This window comes from Schistocerca piceifrons, chromosome 1 (assembly GCF_021461385.2).
Source record: "Schistocerca piceifrons isolate TAMUIC-IGC-003096 chromosome 1, iqSchPice1.1, whole genome shotgun sequence".
Taxonomy (NCBI): Eukaryota; Metazoa; Arthropoda; class Insecta; order Orthoptera; family Acrididae; genus Schistocerca; species Schistocerca piceifrons.
Genome location: NC_060138.1, coordinates 912653382 through 912672833, shown reverse-complemented (window position 1 = coordinate 912672833; position 19452 = coordinate 912653382). Strand labels below are relative to the sequence as shown.

The 19452-nt window shown below is 38.5% G+C and overlaps 1 protein-coding gene across 1 annotated transcript in view; it reads left to right on the top strand.

Moving 5' to 3' along the window:
* The window catches only part of LOC124717020 (amyloid protein-binding protein 2), a 130372-nt gene that overhangs the window by 53646 nt on the left and 57274 nt on the right, over positions 1–19452 (top strand). Inside the window, exon 7 of the mRNA XM_047243678.1 lies at positions 901–1164. Coding sequence (XP_047099634.1) covers positions 901–1164 — 264 coding nt within the window. The remainder of the gene's footprint in view (positions 1–900; positions 1165–19452) is intronic.

Sequence of the window (19452 nt, the reverse complement as noted above, 5' to 3'; positions counted from 1 at the left end):
AACCGAAATTAGTTGTACAGAAAAGAGATCCCAGCCATTGAAACTATCAAGTTCAGTCCTGCGATGCTTGTGGAGGACTGACTATGCATAAACTGTAGGTAAGTTACCACTTATAAGCATCCTGGACAAGAAATGTAGTCTTCTTGAGACCTCTTGCCAGTGCTGTGTAACACCATCTGTAGCCTTGATAACAGCCTGTATTTGCAAAGGAAGAGAGTTCGAAAGTTTCTTCAGGTATGTTATGCAGATAGGGCCACTCATTGATAATTATGTGAAATGGAGCTACCAGATTGGGGAGATATTGCTACCTTTCATCCACTGTTCCAGATAGTGTGACATTTTATATGGGACAGAGATCATGTGATTTAATGGATCAGTCAAGATCTGACAGTATGATTTGCTGTTCATCAGACTGAGAACATATGTGTGTAGTCATGTGACCAAGGTTGTCATCATCTTGGAAAACAAGTGTGTCCACAGCACACCCATCATTAAGATCTAGAAGATCTAGGACAACACTTGGTCACCATCAGTGCTGAAATTAAACATTCACCCCAAGTCATGGTATGAAAAACACCTCAAAACATTGCAGAACCGTGTCTGGCCTGAACTACACCTTCCACATAGTGCAGGTTAAACCCCTCATTGAGCCATCAGTGCACTTACCACCTTGCATCATTTGAAAAGAGGCAAAATTGTGACTCATCAGACCACATTAAATACCACACACTTGCCAGTATTCCTTTAGAGTGTTTTTTTGGCATTATGTAAATGTGTAAATGTTTTTCACAGTACTTGCAAATTTGTGATTCTGTATATAATCTATATCAAATTTAAAATATGTTAGAACGAATGAAGTTTAGTGATTCGGAAATACATGTAACTTTACTCTCATTCCAGGCATATCGGTGGAGCATAGACGCATTACATCAGGCAGCATGTGGTGTTCCCGTTCACGTAATAGTTGATGTGCTGCGGCAGGTTGCGAAATCTTGTGTTGTGAAACGAGAATTTAAGAAAGCAGGACTTCTCTCTCGTCAGTCGGTTTATCTTGCTAGGGAAGTGTTTGGTGTCAAACATCCCAAATACTCAGATGCTTTAAGTGATTACGCATTTTTTCTTCTGAACTTCGATCTGGTTCGACCAAGCGTTGATGTATTTACGGTAAGTTGTTAAACACTTAAATGCATTGTGTTGTCAAATATTTAAAGCGTAACTGTGCAGAGAGGGGGGGGCGTGTCAGAATTAGTGATACTAGACTGACGCCATTTACATCTTTTTAGCGAACTTTATAGCAAATATCAACCTCTGTTTGTTAGTGATAAGGAATGATGTATAATTGTAGAGTGGGAAGTACGCTTAAAAACAACTAAAACACTCCTTTTGTAGAATGTATATTTTCAGTGGATTATTAGTTCATCAGCTAAACTTTCATGTTTTCTTTTCCTTGGAAGAAGACACGTTGGTTAATACAGGCTTGGTTAGAGCTAGAGGCTGACGTCTGTTTCCCGATAATGTTGTGCAGCGTGATTTTTGATATTTTCGTAATTTCACTGTTCCTGAAATATGTTTTTTGTCCCGATTTCAGGTCTGTTATTATTTATTTACTATTGTGTATAGCTTTTTTCACAGGTCAAGTAAATTCATTTTTCATTTAAACCTAAGTTCCACAGTGAGAAATTTTATTACAAGTAAGGGAAATTTTAGTTCGGTAAAATGGAGTAGTTGGCCACACTTGTCACACCCATATGGCTGTTAGGTGAGAAACTTGATTTCATTATTGAGATGCTATAGCATTGTGAGGTTACGTTTGTGCTGTTAAATGTAGTTTTGCAGTTTCTTAGAAATGAATTCCTGCAAGTGTTTGAAATAACTCAAACGTATTCTGTTACTTTGTGGTAGCTACATAATTGCTAAGCAAAGATAGGACATTAATAGTTTTGTAAAAAAATGTCTACTGCACATATTTTGGTGTAAGTGCTGATGATCGACAAAAGATAGGCACCTCACAAGATGTACCGTATGTGTTTTGAGGGACATACTGAAAAAATGGGAAGAGGAAATCAATGTCTTTTGCATTTCCTACTGATTGGAAGGGGCTGCAAAATTATGTATATGATTGCTATTTTTGTGTGGTTAATGTTGAAGATCACAACACAAAAAATAAGAAGTGTATAAAATATCCTAACATTTCTTTGGAATTACGACCAGTTACACATAGTGAATCTCTTCCTGTTCCAATTCCACCTACAATTCTCGAAGGTTTACACAGGACAGCGGCTCAGAAAATTAATGTGGTGTTTAAAAGCTGGAAGAAGATTCTGCACAAGTGTTATTTATACAAAACAAACTAAATGATTAATTCAAGAGTTGAATTGACAAGACACCACCATATTGCTTGGGTCAAGACTGAAAGCAAAAACTCATCTACTACTCAGAGTATCATTGTCTTGGTAAAGGAACAGAGAAAAGGAATAAATAAAATTCTTTAAAGATTAAGACCACATGGTTTTTTGTGATATTTAGTGTTTATTGAATTTCTTTAACATCACTTATGATTCGAGTCCTTAGAGGTTGTTTACAGACTCGTTAAAACATAGCTTGAAAGGTGTACTTTTATATAATTGAAATTTGTTTGGCTAAATACTTACTGTACATTCAGTATGCCATGAGGATATGTATGAAAATGATCAAAGCTGTATTGAAATACATAAACTATTCTTGGACAATATGTGCAGATTTGAAAATGCAGTAGAAACCCTATATACTGTGGATTCGGGTATAACATGGTATAAGGTATGCCCCCCAAAATAAAATCTCCATCTACCTGTATACTCTGCAAACCATCGTGAGGTGCGTGGCAGAGGATATGTTCCACTGTACCAGTTATTACGATTTCTTCATGTTCCACACGCATATGGAGCGCGAGAAGAATGATTGTTAGGAATGCCCTTGTGCATGCAGTAACTGCTGTAATCTTATACTCATGATCCCTGTGTGAGCAACACATAGAATCATCAATTAAAGCTGGTTGTTTATAGACTTTCTTTGGATAGTTTACATCTATCTTCAAGAGTCTTTCACTTCAGCTCCTTCAGGATCCTTGTGACACTCTCCCACAGATAAAACAAACCTGTGACCATTTGTGCTGCCCTTCTCTGTGTACATTCAATATCCCTTCTTAGTCCTATCTGATAAGGGTCCAATACACTTGAACAATATTCTAGAATTAAATGTGGCTGTCTTTCGTCAACCTGTTAGTATTGCTGTACATGTTCCAAAATTTATCCAGAACCCAGACTCATCCTTTACCATTTGTTTTACCCCTCTGCAGAAAATTCTCATCTCGTGCTAAAATTGCAAGTGCCTGTGGCAATTAGAATCTACAGCAAAAGAGAAGTGCTGGTATCCTAAAACAATGTTTTTATAGGTTCATTATTATTCATTTTTAAATGTAGTAGTCAGTGTTTCAATGTAACTTCCCTTATTGTCTGTCTCTGGTAATGGTCTTGAAGTATGTTGGAAATGTGAGATGTTCTGTGTTGACAGCTAATTTTAAGTGACCAATGACTTAATGGCAGCAGACGATACTTTTTGTAGTCCTGAATTTAAATTCATATCGAAAGCTAACCACAACTTGCGATATGCAGTGTGTCTGAGAAAACGGCAGTCAGCAATCTGTAGCAGAATTAAAATCATGGCTGCTTTGTTCACAGCGATTATAGCTGAACTCCACAAGCAAACTCAAGACAGAAAAAATACAGTTGCAGCACTAAATACTTACACTAACTGCACAAGCTGCCGCATTACCAATTGATGAGCAGTCGTGGTCGGTACTTGGTTGTAGTTATAGTCTATACGAGCAGATTCCAAATGAAAGAAGAATAATAGTATGAGAAATAAGAGAAAATAAAAAAAAATCATTACAAGTATGAAAATTACATGCAAAAGTATTAGAAATTAAGAAAATTACATTTAAATCAACTAACTAAATATAAATGATAATGAAAACACTAGCTGCACGAGCTGCCACATTACCAACTGATGAGCAGTCCTGGTTGGTACTTGGTTGTAGTTTATAGTCTATACAAGCAGATTCCATATGAAAGAAGAATAATAGTATGAAAAATAAGAGAAAATAAAAAAAAGTTGGTACAAGAAATGAAAATGACATGCCGAAGTCTTAGAAATTAAGCAAATTACATTTAAATCAACTAATTAAATATAAATAATAATGAAAGTCTTATGATTACATTGAAAAAGTGAAAAAAAATTTTGCTTTATTTTGTGAGGTTCAAACCAGTGAGCTTGTTCATGACAGGTTAATATGCCAAACACTGCACTATGACACTGTACGGTGTAAAGTTGTTACATTTATGGCTGTGGTACCCCAGTAGCAATGATAATTGTGGTCTTCAAGAAATTTGGCTTCATGTAATGTTGATTGAAACTTTTCTGATGTAAGCCGATCTCTGTGATTATGATAACTTTGTATGTGATGCTAAATCACATCTAGTGCAGAAGGCTCCAGTAATGTTTGCACTGTGCTGTGTATGAAATGCATGTACATTGTCAGTGTCGTGTGTGTGTGTGTGTGTGTGTGTGTGTGTGTGTGTGTGTGTGCGTGTGCGTGTGCGTGCCTGCGTGCGTGCGTGCGCACGCGTATGTGTATGCGTGTGCATGTGTGGGTGTGTGTTGAAATATGAAACAAAAGTGCCAGATCCAGGATTCGGGATCCAGACACGAAAAGAAAGAGTGGCGGTAAGGAATTGGAAGTGAACTGACCATTTATTGTGGCAGTTTGGCAACAGCAAATGGTTTGGGCGTTATATTGAGCGCTTTGCTTGGAGGAAACCAGATTCAGCACGTGAAGTGTCAACTATCAAATAACATCAACAATATAGGCACAAGCAAGCAAGCAACCAACCAACCAACCAATTTGTGTGCTTGCTTACTGACGAAGGGTGTGGCTGAAAGGTATAAGTAATTGTCTTTCAATCATGCCAACTGCAACTTTATGCGTCTTCTTTATGGTAAATAGCAATCTGTCTTTTCCTACATTGTGGATATTCCTACCTGGGGATTCCATTGTTTGTTTATTATTTATTATTATTATTTATTTTATGGCCTTCATTGGACCATTGTAGTCAAAAATACAAAGTTCTAATCAAGTTGTTAAACAGGGATACAATTTGGTTCTACAATAACTTAATATGATATTTAGGTAATATAATTAGTAGAGGCTATTCTTATATGAAAGGTGTTTTGCTCTTCTGTCTGCCCAATATTTCTTCATTCTTTCAGATATTTTCTTTCTTTCTTCATCTGAGACAACTCTTCCTGTACTCCTTTTATTGATTTTCATTTGTAGTCTGGTTTGCGGGTCTTGCAGTATTCTGGTTTTCTCTGTCTTGTTTTTTAGGTCATCTACTGTAATTTGAAGCTCTTTTATATCTTCCTTAATTTCTGTGATTCATTTAATGTTGCTCTTGCTATTCCACAATTTTTATATTATTTTTTTACTAATTCTGTTTTCTGGAGTTCTCATCAGATGTCCAAAGAATGAGATGCATTTCTTCCTGATTGTGCTCATGACTGGTTCTACACTCCTGGAAATGGAAAAAAGAACACATTGACACCGGTGTGTCAGACCCACCATACTTGCTCCGGACACTGCGAGAGGGCTGTACAAGCAATGATCACACGCACGGCACAGCGGACACACCAGGAACCGCGGTGTTGGCCGTCGAATGGCGCTAGCTGCGCAGCATTTGTGCACCGCCGCCGTCAGTGTCAGCCAGTTTGCCGTGGCATACGGAGCTCCATCGCAGTCTTTAACACTGGTAGCATGCCGCGACAGCGTGGACGTGAACCGTATGTGCAGTTGACGGACTTTGAGCGAGGGCGTATAGTGGGCATGCGGGAGGCCGGGTGGACGTACCGCCGAATTGCTCAACACGTGGGGCATGAGGTCTCCACAGTACATCGATGTTGTTGCCAGTGGTCGGCGGAAGGTGCACGTGCCCGTCGACCTGGGACCAGACCGCAGCGACGCGCGGATGCACGCCAAGACCGCAGGATCTTACGCAGTGCCATAGGGGACCGCACCGCCACTTCCCAGCAAATTAGGGACACTGTTGCTCCTGGGGTATCGGCGAGGACCATTCTCAACCATCTCCATGAAGCTGGGCTACGGTCCCGCACACCGTTAGGCCGTCTTCCGCTCACGCCCCAACATCGTGCAGCCCGCCTCCAGTGGTGTCGCGGCAGGCGTGAATGGAGGGACGAATGGAGACGTGTCGTCTTCAGCGATGAGAGTCGCTTCTGCCTTGGTGCCAATGATGGTCGTATGCGTGTTTGGCGCCGTGCAGGTGAGCGCCACAATCAGGACTGCATACGACCGAGGCACACAGGGCCAACACCCGGCATCATGGTGTGGGGAGCGATCTCCTACACTGGCCGTACACCACTGGTGATCGTCGAGGGGACACTGAATAGTGCACGGTACATCCAAACCGTCATCGAACCCATCGTTCTACCATTCCTAGACCGGCAAGGGAACTTGCTGTTCCAACAGGACAATGCATGTCCGCATGTATCCCGTGCCACCCAACGTGCTCTAGAAGGTGTAAGTCAACTACCCTGGCCAGCAAGATCTCCGGATCTGTCCCCCATTGAGCATGTTTGGGACTGGATGAAGCGTCGTCTCACGCGGTCTGCACGTCCAGCACGAACTCTGGTCCAACTGAGGCGCCAGGTGGAAATGGCATGGCAAGCCGTTCCACAGGACTACATCCAGCATCTCTACGATCGTCTCCATGGGAGAATAGCAGCCTGCATTGCTGCGAAAGGTGGATATACACTGTCCTAGTGCCGACATTGTGCTTGCTCTGTTGCCTGTGTCTATGTGCCTGTGGTTCTGTCAGTGTGATCATGTGATGTATCTGACCCCAGGAATGTGTCAATAAAGTTTCCCCTTCCTGGGACAATGAATTCACGGTGTTCTTATTTCAATTTCCAGGAGTGTATTTTCTTATATACTGTTTCATTTGATGCTATTCTCCAACGTCCATTTATTTTATACTGTTTATTTATACATGTCCTGATTATTCTTCTTTCTATTTTTAGTATTCTGTCAATTTCTGCTGTATTAGTTGTTTTGAAGATAGTTTCAGCTGCATACGTTATTTCTGGTTGTGTAACTGTTTTATAGTGTTTTAATTTTGCATCTATAGATAGGCTTTTTTTGTTGTATGTAGTTTTGGTAATGTAATTTGCATAGTTCAGTTTTTTTATTCTATTTTGCCATGATGGCTTCTCATTTAGATTGTATGTTATTATTTCACCTTAATATTTAAATTTATCAACAATTTTGATTTCCTGTTCTCCTATTGTAATTTTGTTTGCAAGTGGTGGATCAGTTAGCATAATCTCCGTTTTTTCAAATGATATTCTAAGGCCTACTTTCTCTGCTATTTCTTGTAGTGATTTCCCTTGTTGCCTGGCTTCTTGAACGGTGTTGACTAGGAGAGCAAGATCATCAGCGAATCCCAAGCAGTTTAAGCTAATATCATCTTTTGCACTTCCAATTCTTATCCTCTTTGGATTGCCCTTGTACCATTCTCTCATTATGTATTCCAGTGCACAGCTGATAAGTAATGGCAGTCACCTTGTCTTAAGCCTGTTTTTATGAGGAATGGTTCTGAAATTTCTCCTCTAAATTTCACTTTTGATTTGGTGTTGGTTAGAGTGAGTTGTATTATTTTAATTAGTTTTGGATGGAGTCCTAGATTTCTTAAAATTTTTAGTACTGAAGGTCTGTGGAGACAGTCATATGCCTTCTTAAAATTTACAAATGTTATTGCCAGAGGTTTGTTCCGTTTCTTGTAGTATGCCATAATCAATTTTAAACTAATTATCTGCTCTGCACAGCTTCTCCATGGTCTGAAACCTCCCTGATATTCCCCTAACTCCTGTTCTAATTGCTCCTTGATTCTTTCATATAGGATCTTGGATAGAATTTTATATGTGCAATCTAGGAGAGAGATTCCTCTGTAGTTGTCTGGGTTGCTCTTATCTCCCTTTTTGTGTAGTGGGTGGATGATAGCTGTGGTCCAATGTTCGGGAAATTGTTCTGTTACCCAAATTTTGTTAGAACCATGTGTAAGGAGGTCTTGACTGTGTCACTTGCATATTTCCACATTTCAACAAAAACCTGATATTCTCCACGTGCCTTATAATTTTTTTGTTCTTTAAGAATTTCTTCTACTTCTTGGAAAGTTGGAGGGTCTAGTTTGTTATGTTTGGTTTTTATTGGGGTATTTATGTTGATTTGTAAGGGTTCTTTGGGTTCCTCACAATTCAGAAGTTTGTAAAATGCTTTTGCCATGATTTCTGCATTTTCCTTGTTACTGTGTGTCATTCTTCCATCTTCATCTTTCAGTATTAGTGTAGGGGCCTCATATTGTTGTAGTTGTTTCCCAAAGATTTTGTAGTAGTTCCTGGAGTTGGTTTTATGATAATTACCTTCTATAGACTTTATAATATCTTTATGAAATCCTCTCTTGATTCTTCTAATATTTTGAGTGAATTTTTTTCTTTCATTGTTTTAGGTTGATGGCATTTTCTTCAGTTTTATGTGTTTGAAACTTTAACCATGCTTGGTGCTATCTTCATGGAATTTGTCACATTCTGATGTCCACCATGCATGTTTCCTTCGTGGGTTCAAGGGAGCTAGATTCTCTGCTTCTTTTTTAAGATTAGGCAGTAGTTGTTCTCGATCATCTGTTAATTTGATGGTTTGTGTTGTTTGTTGAATGGTGTGAATTTGATTTTAATTTTAACCATAAAATGGTCTGAGCCTGTGTCTACTCCTCTCAGTACTTAAACATTGTGGATCTCCTTATGAAAATTTTTGTCCATACAGACATGGTCTAGCTGCCACTCGCCCTTCCTCCAGTCTGGATGTTTCCATGTTTTAAGTTTACTTGGCTTCCTCTTAAAGTATGTTGATTTAGATGTAATGTTGTGTTCTCTGCAGAGTTCTACAAGTCTTTGACCGTTTTTGTTTGTAAATTTATGTGAACTCCATTTTCCAATTATATCTTTATATTTCCTATCTTTTCCCAAGTGAGCATTGAAATCTCCCAATAAGATTTTTACATTCTTTTTATTTACTCTGTTCATAGTTTGTTCTAGAAGGTCCCAAAATTTATCTACCTCTTCCTTTGTTTTTGTTAGACAATTTTTTTTCATTTGTTGGGGCATGAGCATTTATTATTGTATAGGTTTTATTCATTGTTTTAAAGCTTAGAGTCGCAATTCTTGGTGATCCTGCTTGGAAATCCGTTACTGAATCTATTATTTTTATGTTTACTAAAAACCCTGTTCCAAACTGGGGACATTGTTTCATTGCCCTCGGTCCTGGTTTCCCATTATAAATTCTATATCCTTGTGATTCGAATGGGTCCTCTGTTGTGTTTCTCATTTCTTGGATCCCTGCTATTAAAATTTTTTGTTTATTTAGTTCATCTGTGAGCTCCTTGAGTTTTCCGGTCTGAAGTAGTGAGTTTATGTTGCGTATTGCTATATAACTTATTTGCTCATGTTTAATCTTCTTTTTGTGTTTTAGAGTGCATTTGGATGGTTGCAAACGCTCTGATTCGTTGCTGTCTTCTAGTTGACTACCCACCGAATCCGATGTAGCCTTTTCCTGCCTTTTTGAGCAGGACGGTGGAATTTTTTTCCTAAAAGACCTTTCCATTTTTGACTGTCGAAGGTTGTCAACCTTAGTTGGAGCACGCTCCGATTTACAACTACGGTTGTTAACCGCAGGGGGTGTGTTTGGTCCGCGAGAGCTATTTTATTTCACTCAAGTCCGCCAGTAAACCAGTGAGGAATTCCCTATCCGCCACCTGGGACGCGCCACGTAGGAGTATCACCTCTCCTCCTACTATGACAGCATAGTAGGTTCGTGGCATTGTTTGATTTAACTATCAAGTAATTTTAATTGGACTATAGATTTCTGTGGAACCGTGCAAATGATGAACTAGAAGCTATTGACTATGTGAATAATCGTGAAACTAAAGCAAGTTTACATGTGATTGTGCTGTACCGGAAGAAACAGGCAGGGGATGGGTGAAATAAGAGAATAATCTTAAAAGTTCTGTAAACACAGTCGAAAGTGACATTGGAATGGATAGAAAAAGGACTAAAGTAGATAAGATAGTGAAATTGACAATAGGTGGCTTTTAATAAAGAGAAGTGAAGATGTGCCACTTATTGGGCCAATTATTAAAGCCTAATCTGAAAATTTTCACTTTGATTTACTTGGCAACAAAGATTTTATAACTTCCAATAGATGGTTGTAAAGATGGAAATGATTTTCCTCCAGCAAAGCTTGGCATTGTCAGAAGGACAAGGAGAACAGTTCCACCTGGACATTAAAGAGATGGGAAAGAAAGGTGAAATGCAAATATGACAGCAGACTACTGTTTTACACTAAAGAGATATGGCATTGGTGAAGTGAGGCAGTCAAGGAAGAGAAGTTTCACCCAATCTTGGAAAAACTTGATGCAGTGAAGTCAGTGAAGGAAAATTAAATTGTTGTACATGTGTTATGTTTTTGTAATAGTTGTTGGCATTTATGCCTTTTTCTTCTGTAATGCAGCATGTGGTGACCTTTACGAGGTTACAAAAGAATTCATTTATTTTTAATGCACTTAACAAAAAGTCCTTGTTAGAAAAAATGTGCTTTCAGCAAAAACTTTGGATGTGATTTGTACAAAAATCTGATGTTGTACAGAAAAACCAGAATCATATTGGAAACCAGAATGAAAAACACTGTAAATATCACCTTACAGTCTTAAAACATTGTTCCAGAAGTTTTAAAATGCCATATAGTGTAATTGTGTCTTCTTTAGTGACTGTTTATTGCATTTAGAGTTTTATTTTTCACTGTTGTGGAAGTACTTTCAGTGTTTTGACGGTGTACTGTACACATCTGACTCACTGAGCACTATATTTACGAGGTTCCTGCTTAGTACTCAACACACCACTCTAAAGTTACGACATTGTTGTTATATTGTCCAAATATGAGATCTTTCTATTCTACCTGGTACACGAGTCAAGCATTTTAAGTAATAAAGACTTCATTGTTTTTCACACATTCATGTAAAATGCAGTACAGAGCAGGTTGATGTGTGTTGATTAGGTAGGGCCACAGTAAATTTCCGCAGTGAAATGAAGAGAGCAAAATAGATGTTGGACGGTGCGGCACGTTACTTTTTACCGCCCTGCCAATGTTCAGCAGTGTTCATTTGTCTAGCTAAAAACTGTAGTAGAAAATACTAGACCACTACTGTCTATTGCAGGTCGCAACACACATAGAATTGTCCGGTATATGGGATGTGGCTAATACTGAAATAAAAGTTTTAACTCGGCAATGTAAATTTTCAGGTGTATTTTTACGATAAAGATCACAGTTAATACTGCCAAGTCCGTACTAAGTGTCTACACAATGTAAAGTTCCCACGCACACCACAAACACACACATAGCCAGTTTATGGTATTTACACCCGTTACCGAAGTTAATAGAGTTCACTAGATCATTTAGTTACGAAAATGCTCGGTCAAATGTTATGCACTCTGCTCTACACGTAATACTTGTTCCAGTCTTAGACCGCACAACACGCCACACGGTTTTAACTAACAGTCAAAAGCAATAATTTTGACATTCCGTCCAAAATTCCACACGACTTCCACTATACCGTTCACTTAAATACACTTTCTTCTACTTTGTGAACTCGTAATTAGCATTTTTCCGTGATTTTACAGTACTTTCGTCGGAGCTGCTTTCAGTGAAATGTTACTAGTTCGAACCCTCAGCCCCGACTGACTTAGATCGCAACAAAGGCTTTGTTCCCAGCTTAGATTGGCGCGAGCCTGCATTTTTCTGATTGGCTGATACCACAAACAGCAAATCAGGTCGCAGTATTATCCCGCGCTAGCCCGCGATTTACTTCAATGACCAATCATAGTAAAACATTTCTTTCTATGGTAATTGTTAAATAAATAAATTTAGAAAAGTATCAAATATAAAATTACTCCTTCTGAAATTACCGATTAATTTGTGTTCTACTCACGATTTATTAGTACCATAAACTGACTGCACATTTAATTATAGTACACCCCCTGTATAGTTTAACTGGTACTTCGTGAATAAACAAAACAACTTTCATTTACTTCTGTTCTTCTTCACTCATACAACATTCACACTGCTAATTACTACACATATAAGACAATTATAATTATGCAAATACATTAAATATTAGTCAAACATAACTTTACAACATTGTTTTGACTACGACTGCTAGCACTGTCCGTCAATTGCTGACCTCTGCCGCCTACTATAGTACAACTACGTGCAGCTCTGTAACTCAAGTCCATGTCGATGACTCATGCCTATAACGATATCATCCTAACAAGTGACAGGAGCGATGCAAAGGCGCTATGCCTCGCACCACCTATAATTATTAAAATTGTTGAAAACAACTTTTTATAATTTTACTACATCACGACTGTCTCCTTACTCTCAAAACAAATGTGAAATTCGAAAATTACTAATCTAAGTTACAGAATTCGTAGTTCAGACTTGGCATACTAGCCTAACTAAGTCTAATATTTTACAAAACTTTTTGATTTTTTTTTTGAAATTTTTTACAAAGCTTTGCAACTGAACTAATTAATTTTTTCCTTCAAAACCATACTTTCCACCCATTGTGACTTTACATAAAATAGTTCTTGTCCATTACAATTAAATTTTTCGCCTTTTACCTCCTCTTATTTACATGAACTCAATATTTCATTGTATCTCCACCTGCACTTTGACTGGTGTCTTGATGTAATTTTGAAATCACTCCTACCTTACACGTTGCACTGCATAAGTGTCCTCTACCTCACGATTTTTCTCTTAGCGTCCATAACATTGCACAGTGATCCACTCTCAGGCCAATCCTTATTGTACAGTGGTTTTTACCTACAAAACATAGCTTCATCTGAGACTACTAATTTACATAACCGTCTCAACACATAGTATAAAATTGTTCTCCCTATGCTATACTCTTTAATTAATTATATTTTAACTATTCAAAGCAAATTAACAGAACATTTAACGCTTAAGCTGCAAGAAAATTTGCATTTTCTTTTAAAGTGTTTAACTACTTCAGCAAAATTATGCGTTGCTATTGAAGGCATACACTGAAATCACTTAATTAGGTTAAATTCTGATTATTTCCTATCCACTAAATCTTTTGTCAAAACTTTACAACTACGGCAAAGTCTTTATGACATCTTTTCCAAGTTCCATAAATACTTTTAACTTTTTGATTTCGCCTTCAAAAATTTTTAAGAAGTCTTTTACAATAGCAAATAATACACAAAACTCAAAACTTGAACATGACTTCAAAATCACATAAGATATTAAATTCAAATTCATATAACTATTTACAAAATCCATTATATACACCCGTTCACTCTTACCTTTCACACCTGGTAGCATTAGTATTAGTAATATTTTGGTTGTCATCTCTATTGGTTTACTTTATTAGTCACCTCCGGTAAATTTCATGTAATTTTTGGGATAGATTCATTTTCCATTATGACCATGTATCTTCATGCAAATCATCTTACTCGCTTTCCATTAGTAATCAAATGCTAACTGCCACCCTATTTTTTTTTTCCAAACATCAACTGTCGTAACAACACTCCACAATTCCTTTACCATTTTCCAACAGGATAACACTCCCTTCTACAACAAGTTACGCCCTTCCTCCTCATTACTCTGAGCCCTTTTTGAGTTTCGTCTAAACCTTGAATATCTCGAACTTTTTCCTCTATTTTATTCTCTACTGAGAGCATTTCATCAGGATCTACCTCCACTTCTTCCCCATATTTGTTATACCCTTCCAGATCTGTTCTCTTCCTACAATATCTAATCGGAATCTGCTCACCTTCCCTGTTTGTAAGCTTTCTGTTCTTAGAGAAAGGCACTATAGTGTTTTTCTCATTCACTTCCAGGCTTATACTGTCATTTTCAAAGTCCAGCCTCCCCTTATACTTCATTAAGAAATCAATTCCCACTAACATATCTATATTTAAGCCCTCAATAACTAGATAGTTATGATACAACTGATTACCATTTATACTGATAGGCAACATCACTTCATACTTTACATGCTTCTTCACTTTTTCCTGTGGCTACAATTATCTGGATTCCCATGGCAGGCATAATTACTAGCTCTCTTTTATTAGGCAAAGCATCTAACCATTGCTGACTAACAGCACACAAATCACTGCCACTGTCAGCTAGACACTGTACTTCTTCCCCTTGCACTAACAGATTGATTACTGGTCGAACTTTCTTTTCTTCCTTAATAGTGACTTCATCCTCCTCAAGCAAGTTGTGTACAATTTTATGCCTTTCGAAACCTTCCTTGCTGCCAGAGATTATACAAATATCTACAGGATTGCTTTCACTACTCTCCCTTCCTACATTCTTTAGCCTATCCACTATGGATAGATTAAAACACTTTTGCAAATCTGCAGCTCCCTTTTCTACAGTAATTAGTTTCTCCACTAATTCTTCTACCTCTTCTTCTCCTTCTACATTATTTTTACTCGGCTGACCCCCATTCTGGTCATCACCGGCATGAAATGCTTCCATAGCTTCCTCTGAGTCCCTATTTACTGACATCAATAATTCTTCTACCCACTTCTGATCTAGCTCCTGCAATCCCTGTATATTCGTATCTCCTCCTTCTCCATGACAAGAGTCCTCATTTGCTCTACTGTACACTTATCCCTCACTGCTAGATTTTACATCACTTTCAACATCTTTTCCCACCAAACAACCTGCAGCACAGTGCTCCTTTTGCCTGCTCCCATCTACATTGCCACCTTGTAGCATGCCTATTCCATCATCCTTCACTTTGCTACTTTCAGTTGTATCATTATTGTCAATAATTTGGACTTCAGTTACTTTATTCTCATTGTATACACAAGGTATGGCCAGCGGATTCAAATTACTGCTACCTGTTCTGCAAATGCCAGCCCCTCACATATGGGATCTAGTTTCCCGTGCCCTGTGATTCTTCATTTAGGCCTCGCACCCCCACCTGATCTCTCTCCTGAAAATCATTGTCATCATGAACTGGCGATCACGATCTGTAAGCGTGCCCCTGATCATTATCAATTGTCCTTGGAACTGGAGCATGGCGCCAACTCCTTCCTCTCCTATTATGTGACACACCCATTCTGTTTACATTAACATTCTGACCTCTATCAACTGTATTCTGAGGCCTAAAACTACGATTTGTCTGCTCCTCTTCCTGCATAAGCTTCTCCACTCTTTCCAAATAGCTAATAAACTTATCAACATTGTCCCTAGGAGCGGCAACTATTTATTTCTCCAGCTTAGAGGCAATTTTGCAATTCTATTTGCTTTTGCTTGCCCCAATATTATTTGAAAAACACTTCTTTAAACTGCTCTAATGTCTCTTATTGTTCCGTTGCAGTCGTTCCCCATATCCTAGCCTCACCCAAAAACTTCGATGTTACGAAACCAATCTTCTGTCGGTCACTCCACAAACTAGGCAAAACATTTTCAAAATCGTTCCAGAACTCTTTCGGATGAACATTTCCAGCTGGATCAAAATGAAGAAACTGTCTGTTTGTAATATAAGACACTTCAGCAGTTTCCGTCACCATACTACAGTTCACACCGTTAGCACCCAATCTAAAAATTACGTTCCACTTTGTTTAGTCTACTGTCATGCTCATTTAATTTAAGGGTTATTTGTTCAGTTTTGTTACTAATTTGTTCTACACCACTCACAACTGCATTCACTCGTTCAGATACAACTTTAACACTGCCCAAACAATTTTCATTCACAGAATCAATTTTTTTATTTAAATTTCCATGTGCAGTTTGACACACAGATTCTACTGCCGTCAGATTTGACTTGACTCGACCTACTTCTTTTCTTATCTGATCTATATTCTGTTTGCTTCCAATAGCAACCTTGCTAAACAGCTCTGTTAATTCAATTTTTACATTTTCTGAAGACTTTTTACAACTACTTCCTGCGTCAGAAATTCTCTTATTTACATAAGTATCAAACACCTGCAAATCCGTCCTCCACATCTTCTTAAGCTCAACAGCCTGTTCTATTTTCTCATTAATTTCATTCTTAAACTGTTTCAGATCATTAGCTAGCTTGATAATACTACCAGAATGTTGTTCAACGTTCTGACCTAACTTCCCAAAATTTTGTTTTACCTCAGTTAAATTCTGATTAATATTACTGAAATTTTGATTCATATTCGTCATTAAAGCTGCAAACATATCTTGTAAATTTACTGGTTTGTTTTCATGTTGTACAATTTTTTGTTCAGCTAATTGGTACAGGCACAATACCAAATTTAGTATCCGTTCTGTCAGCCTCCTCACTCACATTAACACTACTGACATCAAACAAATTATTAATACTGAAATCCTTCAACTGGCTATCGTCAAGATTTAAACTGTCACCAATACCAGAATCGGTCAGAACATTATGTTCCACTTTCATCTTTACAACTGGAAATATCTGAGGCACATCGTTACTTAATACCTCCATATTAACCGTATCCCCTACTTGTTTTTGTTCAGGAGTACTTGCTTGATTAGCACTCACACCAAACTGACTTACATCGCCCTCTCTCACAACCACAGAATTATCATTCCCATCCATACTAGCAAGTCTGTTTACACATGCAAATAATACCCTATATAAACTTAACTTATATTTCTTCGTTCGATATCGCGCAGCGTGTTGAAAACAGCAATCTGCCTTTCTCCCCGCGGTGTACCAGATTCAGGGCCCCCACGCGCTGTCACTGCGATGGAAGCTGCTGCGCCTTGCTGTCCGCTTACTGTGCCATCTGTTGCTCAGCGGACCAATTCTACGCTGCGCCTTCAGTCCCGTAGCGTCCAGTTCGCTATAAAATCTCCGTTCCACAGGTTCTCTCCTCCTTGCATGTCAAAATGTATGTTCGTCTTCACAGCAATATCTCACTCACGCCTACAGTCGCTGTTGTAAAGTTGCTTATTGACAGTTCCTCTCGATCACGAATTCGGTTCCTACAGCTTTATAGTTTCCCGGCCAATGCACCATGTGCGGCGCGGCACGTTACTTTTTACCGCCCTGCCAATGTCCAGCAGTGTTCATTTGTCTAGCTTGAAGCTGTAGTAGAAAATACTAGACCACTACTGTCTATTGCAGGTCACAACATACATAGAATTGTCCGGTAAACGGGATGTGGCTAATACTGAAATAAAAGTTTTAACTCGGCAATGTAAATTTTCAGGTGTATTTTTACGATAAAGATCACAGTTAATACTGCCAAGTCCGTACTAAGTGTCTACACAATGTAAAGTTCCCACGCACACCACAAACACACACATAGCCAGTTTATGGTATTTACACCCGTTACCGAGGTTAATAGAGTTCACTAGATCGTTTAGTTACGAAAATGCTCACTCAAATGTTATGCACTCTGCTCTACACATAATACCTGTTCCAGTCTTAGACCGCACAACACGCCACGCGGTTTTAACTAACAGTCAAAAGTGTCCGTGCGAAATTCCACACGACTTCCACTATACCGTTCACTTAAATACACTTTCTTCTACTTCGCGAACTCGTAATTAGCATTTTTCCGTGATTTTACAGTACTTTCGTCGGAGCTGCTTTCAGTGAGATGTTACTAGTTCGAACCCTCAGACCCGACTGACTTAGATCACACCAAAGGCTTTGTTCCCAGCATAGATTGGCGCGAGCCTGCGTTTTTCTGATTGGCTGATATCACAAACAGCAAATCAGTTTGCAGTATTATCCCGTGCTAGCCCGCGATTTACTTCAATGACCAATCATAGTAAAACGTTTCTTTCTATGGCAGTTGTTAAATAAATAAATTTAGAAAAGTATCAAATATAAAATTACTCCTTCTGAAATTACCGATTAATTTGTGTTCTACTCACGATTTATTAGTACCATAAACTGACTGCACATTTAATTATAGTACACCCCCTGTATAGTTTAACTGGTACTTCGTGAATAAACAAAACAACTTTCATTTACTTCTGTTCTTCTTCACTCATACAACATTCACACTGCTAATTACTACACATATAAAATAATTATAATTATGCAAATACATTAAATATTAGTCAAACATAACTTTACAACATTGTTTTGACTACGACTGCTAGCACTGTCCGTCAACTGCTGATCTCTGCCGCCTACTAGTACAACTACGTGCAGCTCTGTAACTCAAGTCCATGTCAGCATGTGACATCTGTCGATGACTCATGCCTATAACGATATCGTCCTAACAAGTGACAGGAGTGATGCAAAGGCGCTATGCTTCAACTGCATACATTCATTTACTAAAACCATGGCAGGTGTGCCCTCTCCACATTTGCAACAGCACATGAAAAGTGTAGTTTAAATCATCACCTTGCAAAAGACCATTTTTCTCTCTTTCTGTCTCTTGGGTACATGTCTTGAGTTGTGGTGCACACTGAATTGCTGTGCCGCAATACCATAGCATGCTGTTAGAAGAGCCAAAACAAAATAGTGCCACCCATTGATAAAGTGGACTATCATGTGGTAACTTGTTTACTGCATTTAGAAGGGAACAATGGTGCAACAATCAATGCCTAGTTGGTGGAAGTGTGTGCACCATCATAAGACACAGTGGCTAGGTGATGCATATGTTACCATTGTGGTCAAACAAAAACTTAGACATAGAATGGGGTGGCAGATAGAATGGGGTGGCAGACTATGTCTCAGTGAAGAATCGGGAAAGCAAGTGGAGACTTAGGTGCTTAAATAGGACAGCACATCACAGTCGTGGCAATAGTGGAAAAAGTGAAAATCAATCATGGATCAGTTCTTGATATCATGGGCATTACAAAGGTAGCCGCATATTGAGTTTCACAATATATCACACCCTATTAAAAAACCCGCTGAACTGAGGAACGCCAGAAATTTTTGCAATTGTGTCAGGTGATTTCCAGGCAATTTCTTTAGTCATCTGATCACCATGGATAAGTGCTGAGACAAAGAAGCAGTAAAAACATATGGATTCACCAAATATGAAAAAGGTCACGAGGCAACTGTCTATGGGCAATATGATGCCGAGTGTTTTTTTTTGTGACTGCAATCTTGTAGTGACAACAGATTAAGCTCATAAGGGACCAGCTATCACAGAGTATGCTACTGACATTTCTCGTCAAGTTTGTGGGAAGCTGTCAAGATGTAGCATCACGGGAAACTGTCGTAGGTGGTGTTTGTGCTCCATGAGAATCCCTCAGCTCTTCTATGCATGTAACAGTAACACTTGCTGCTT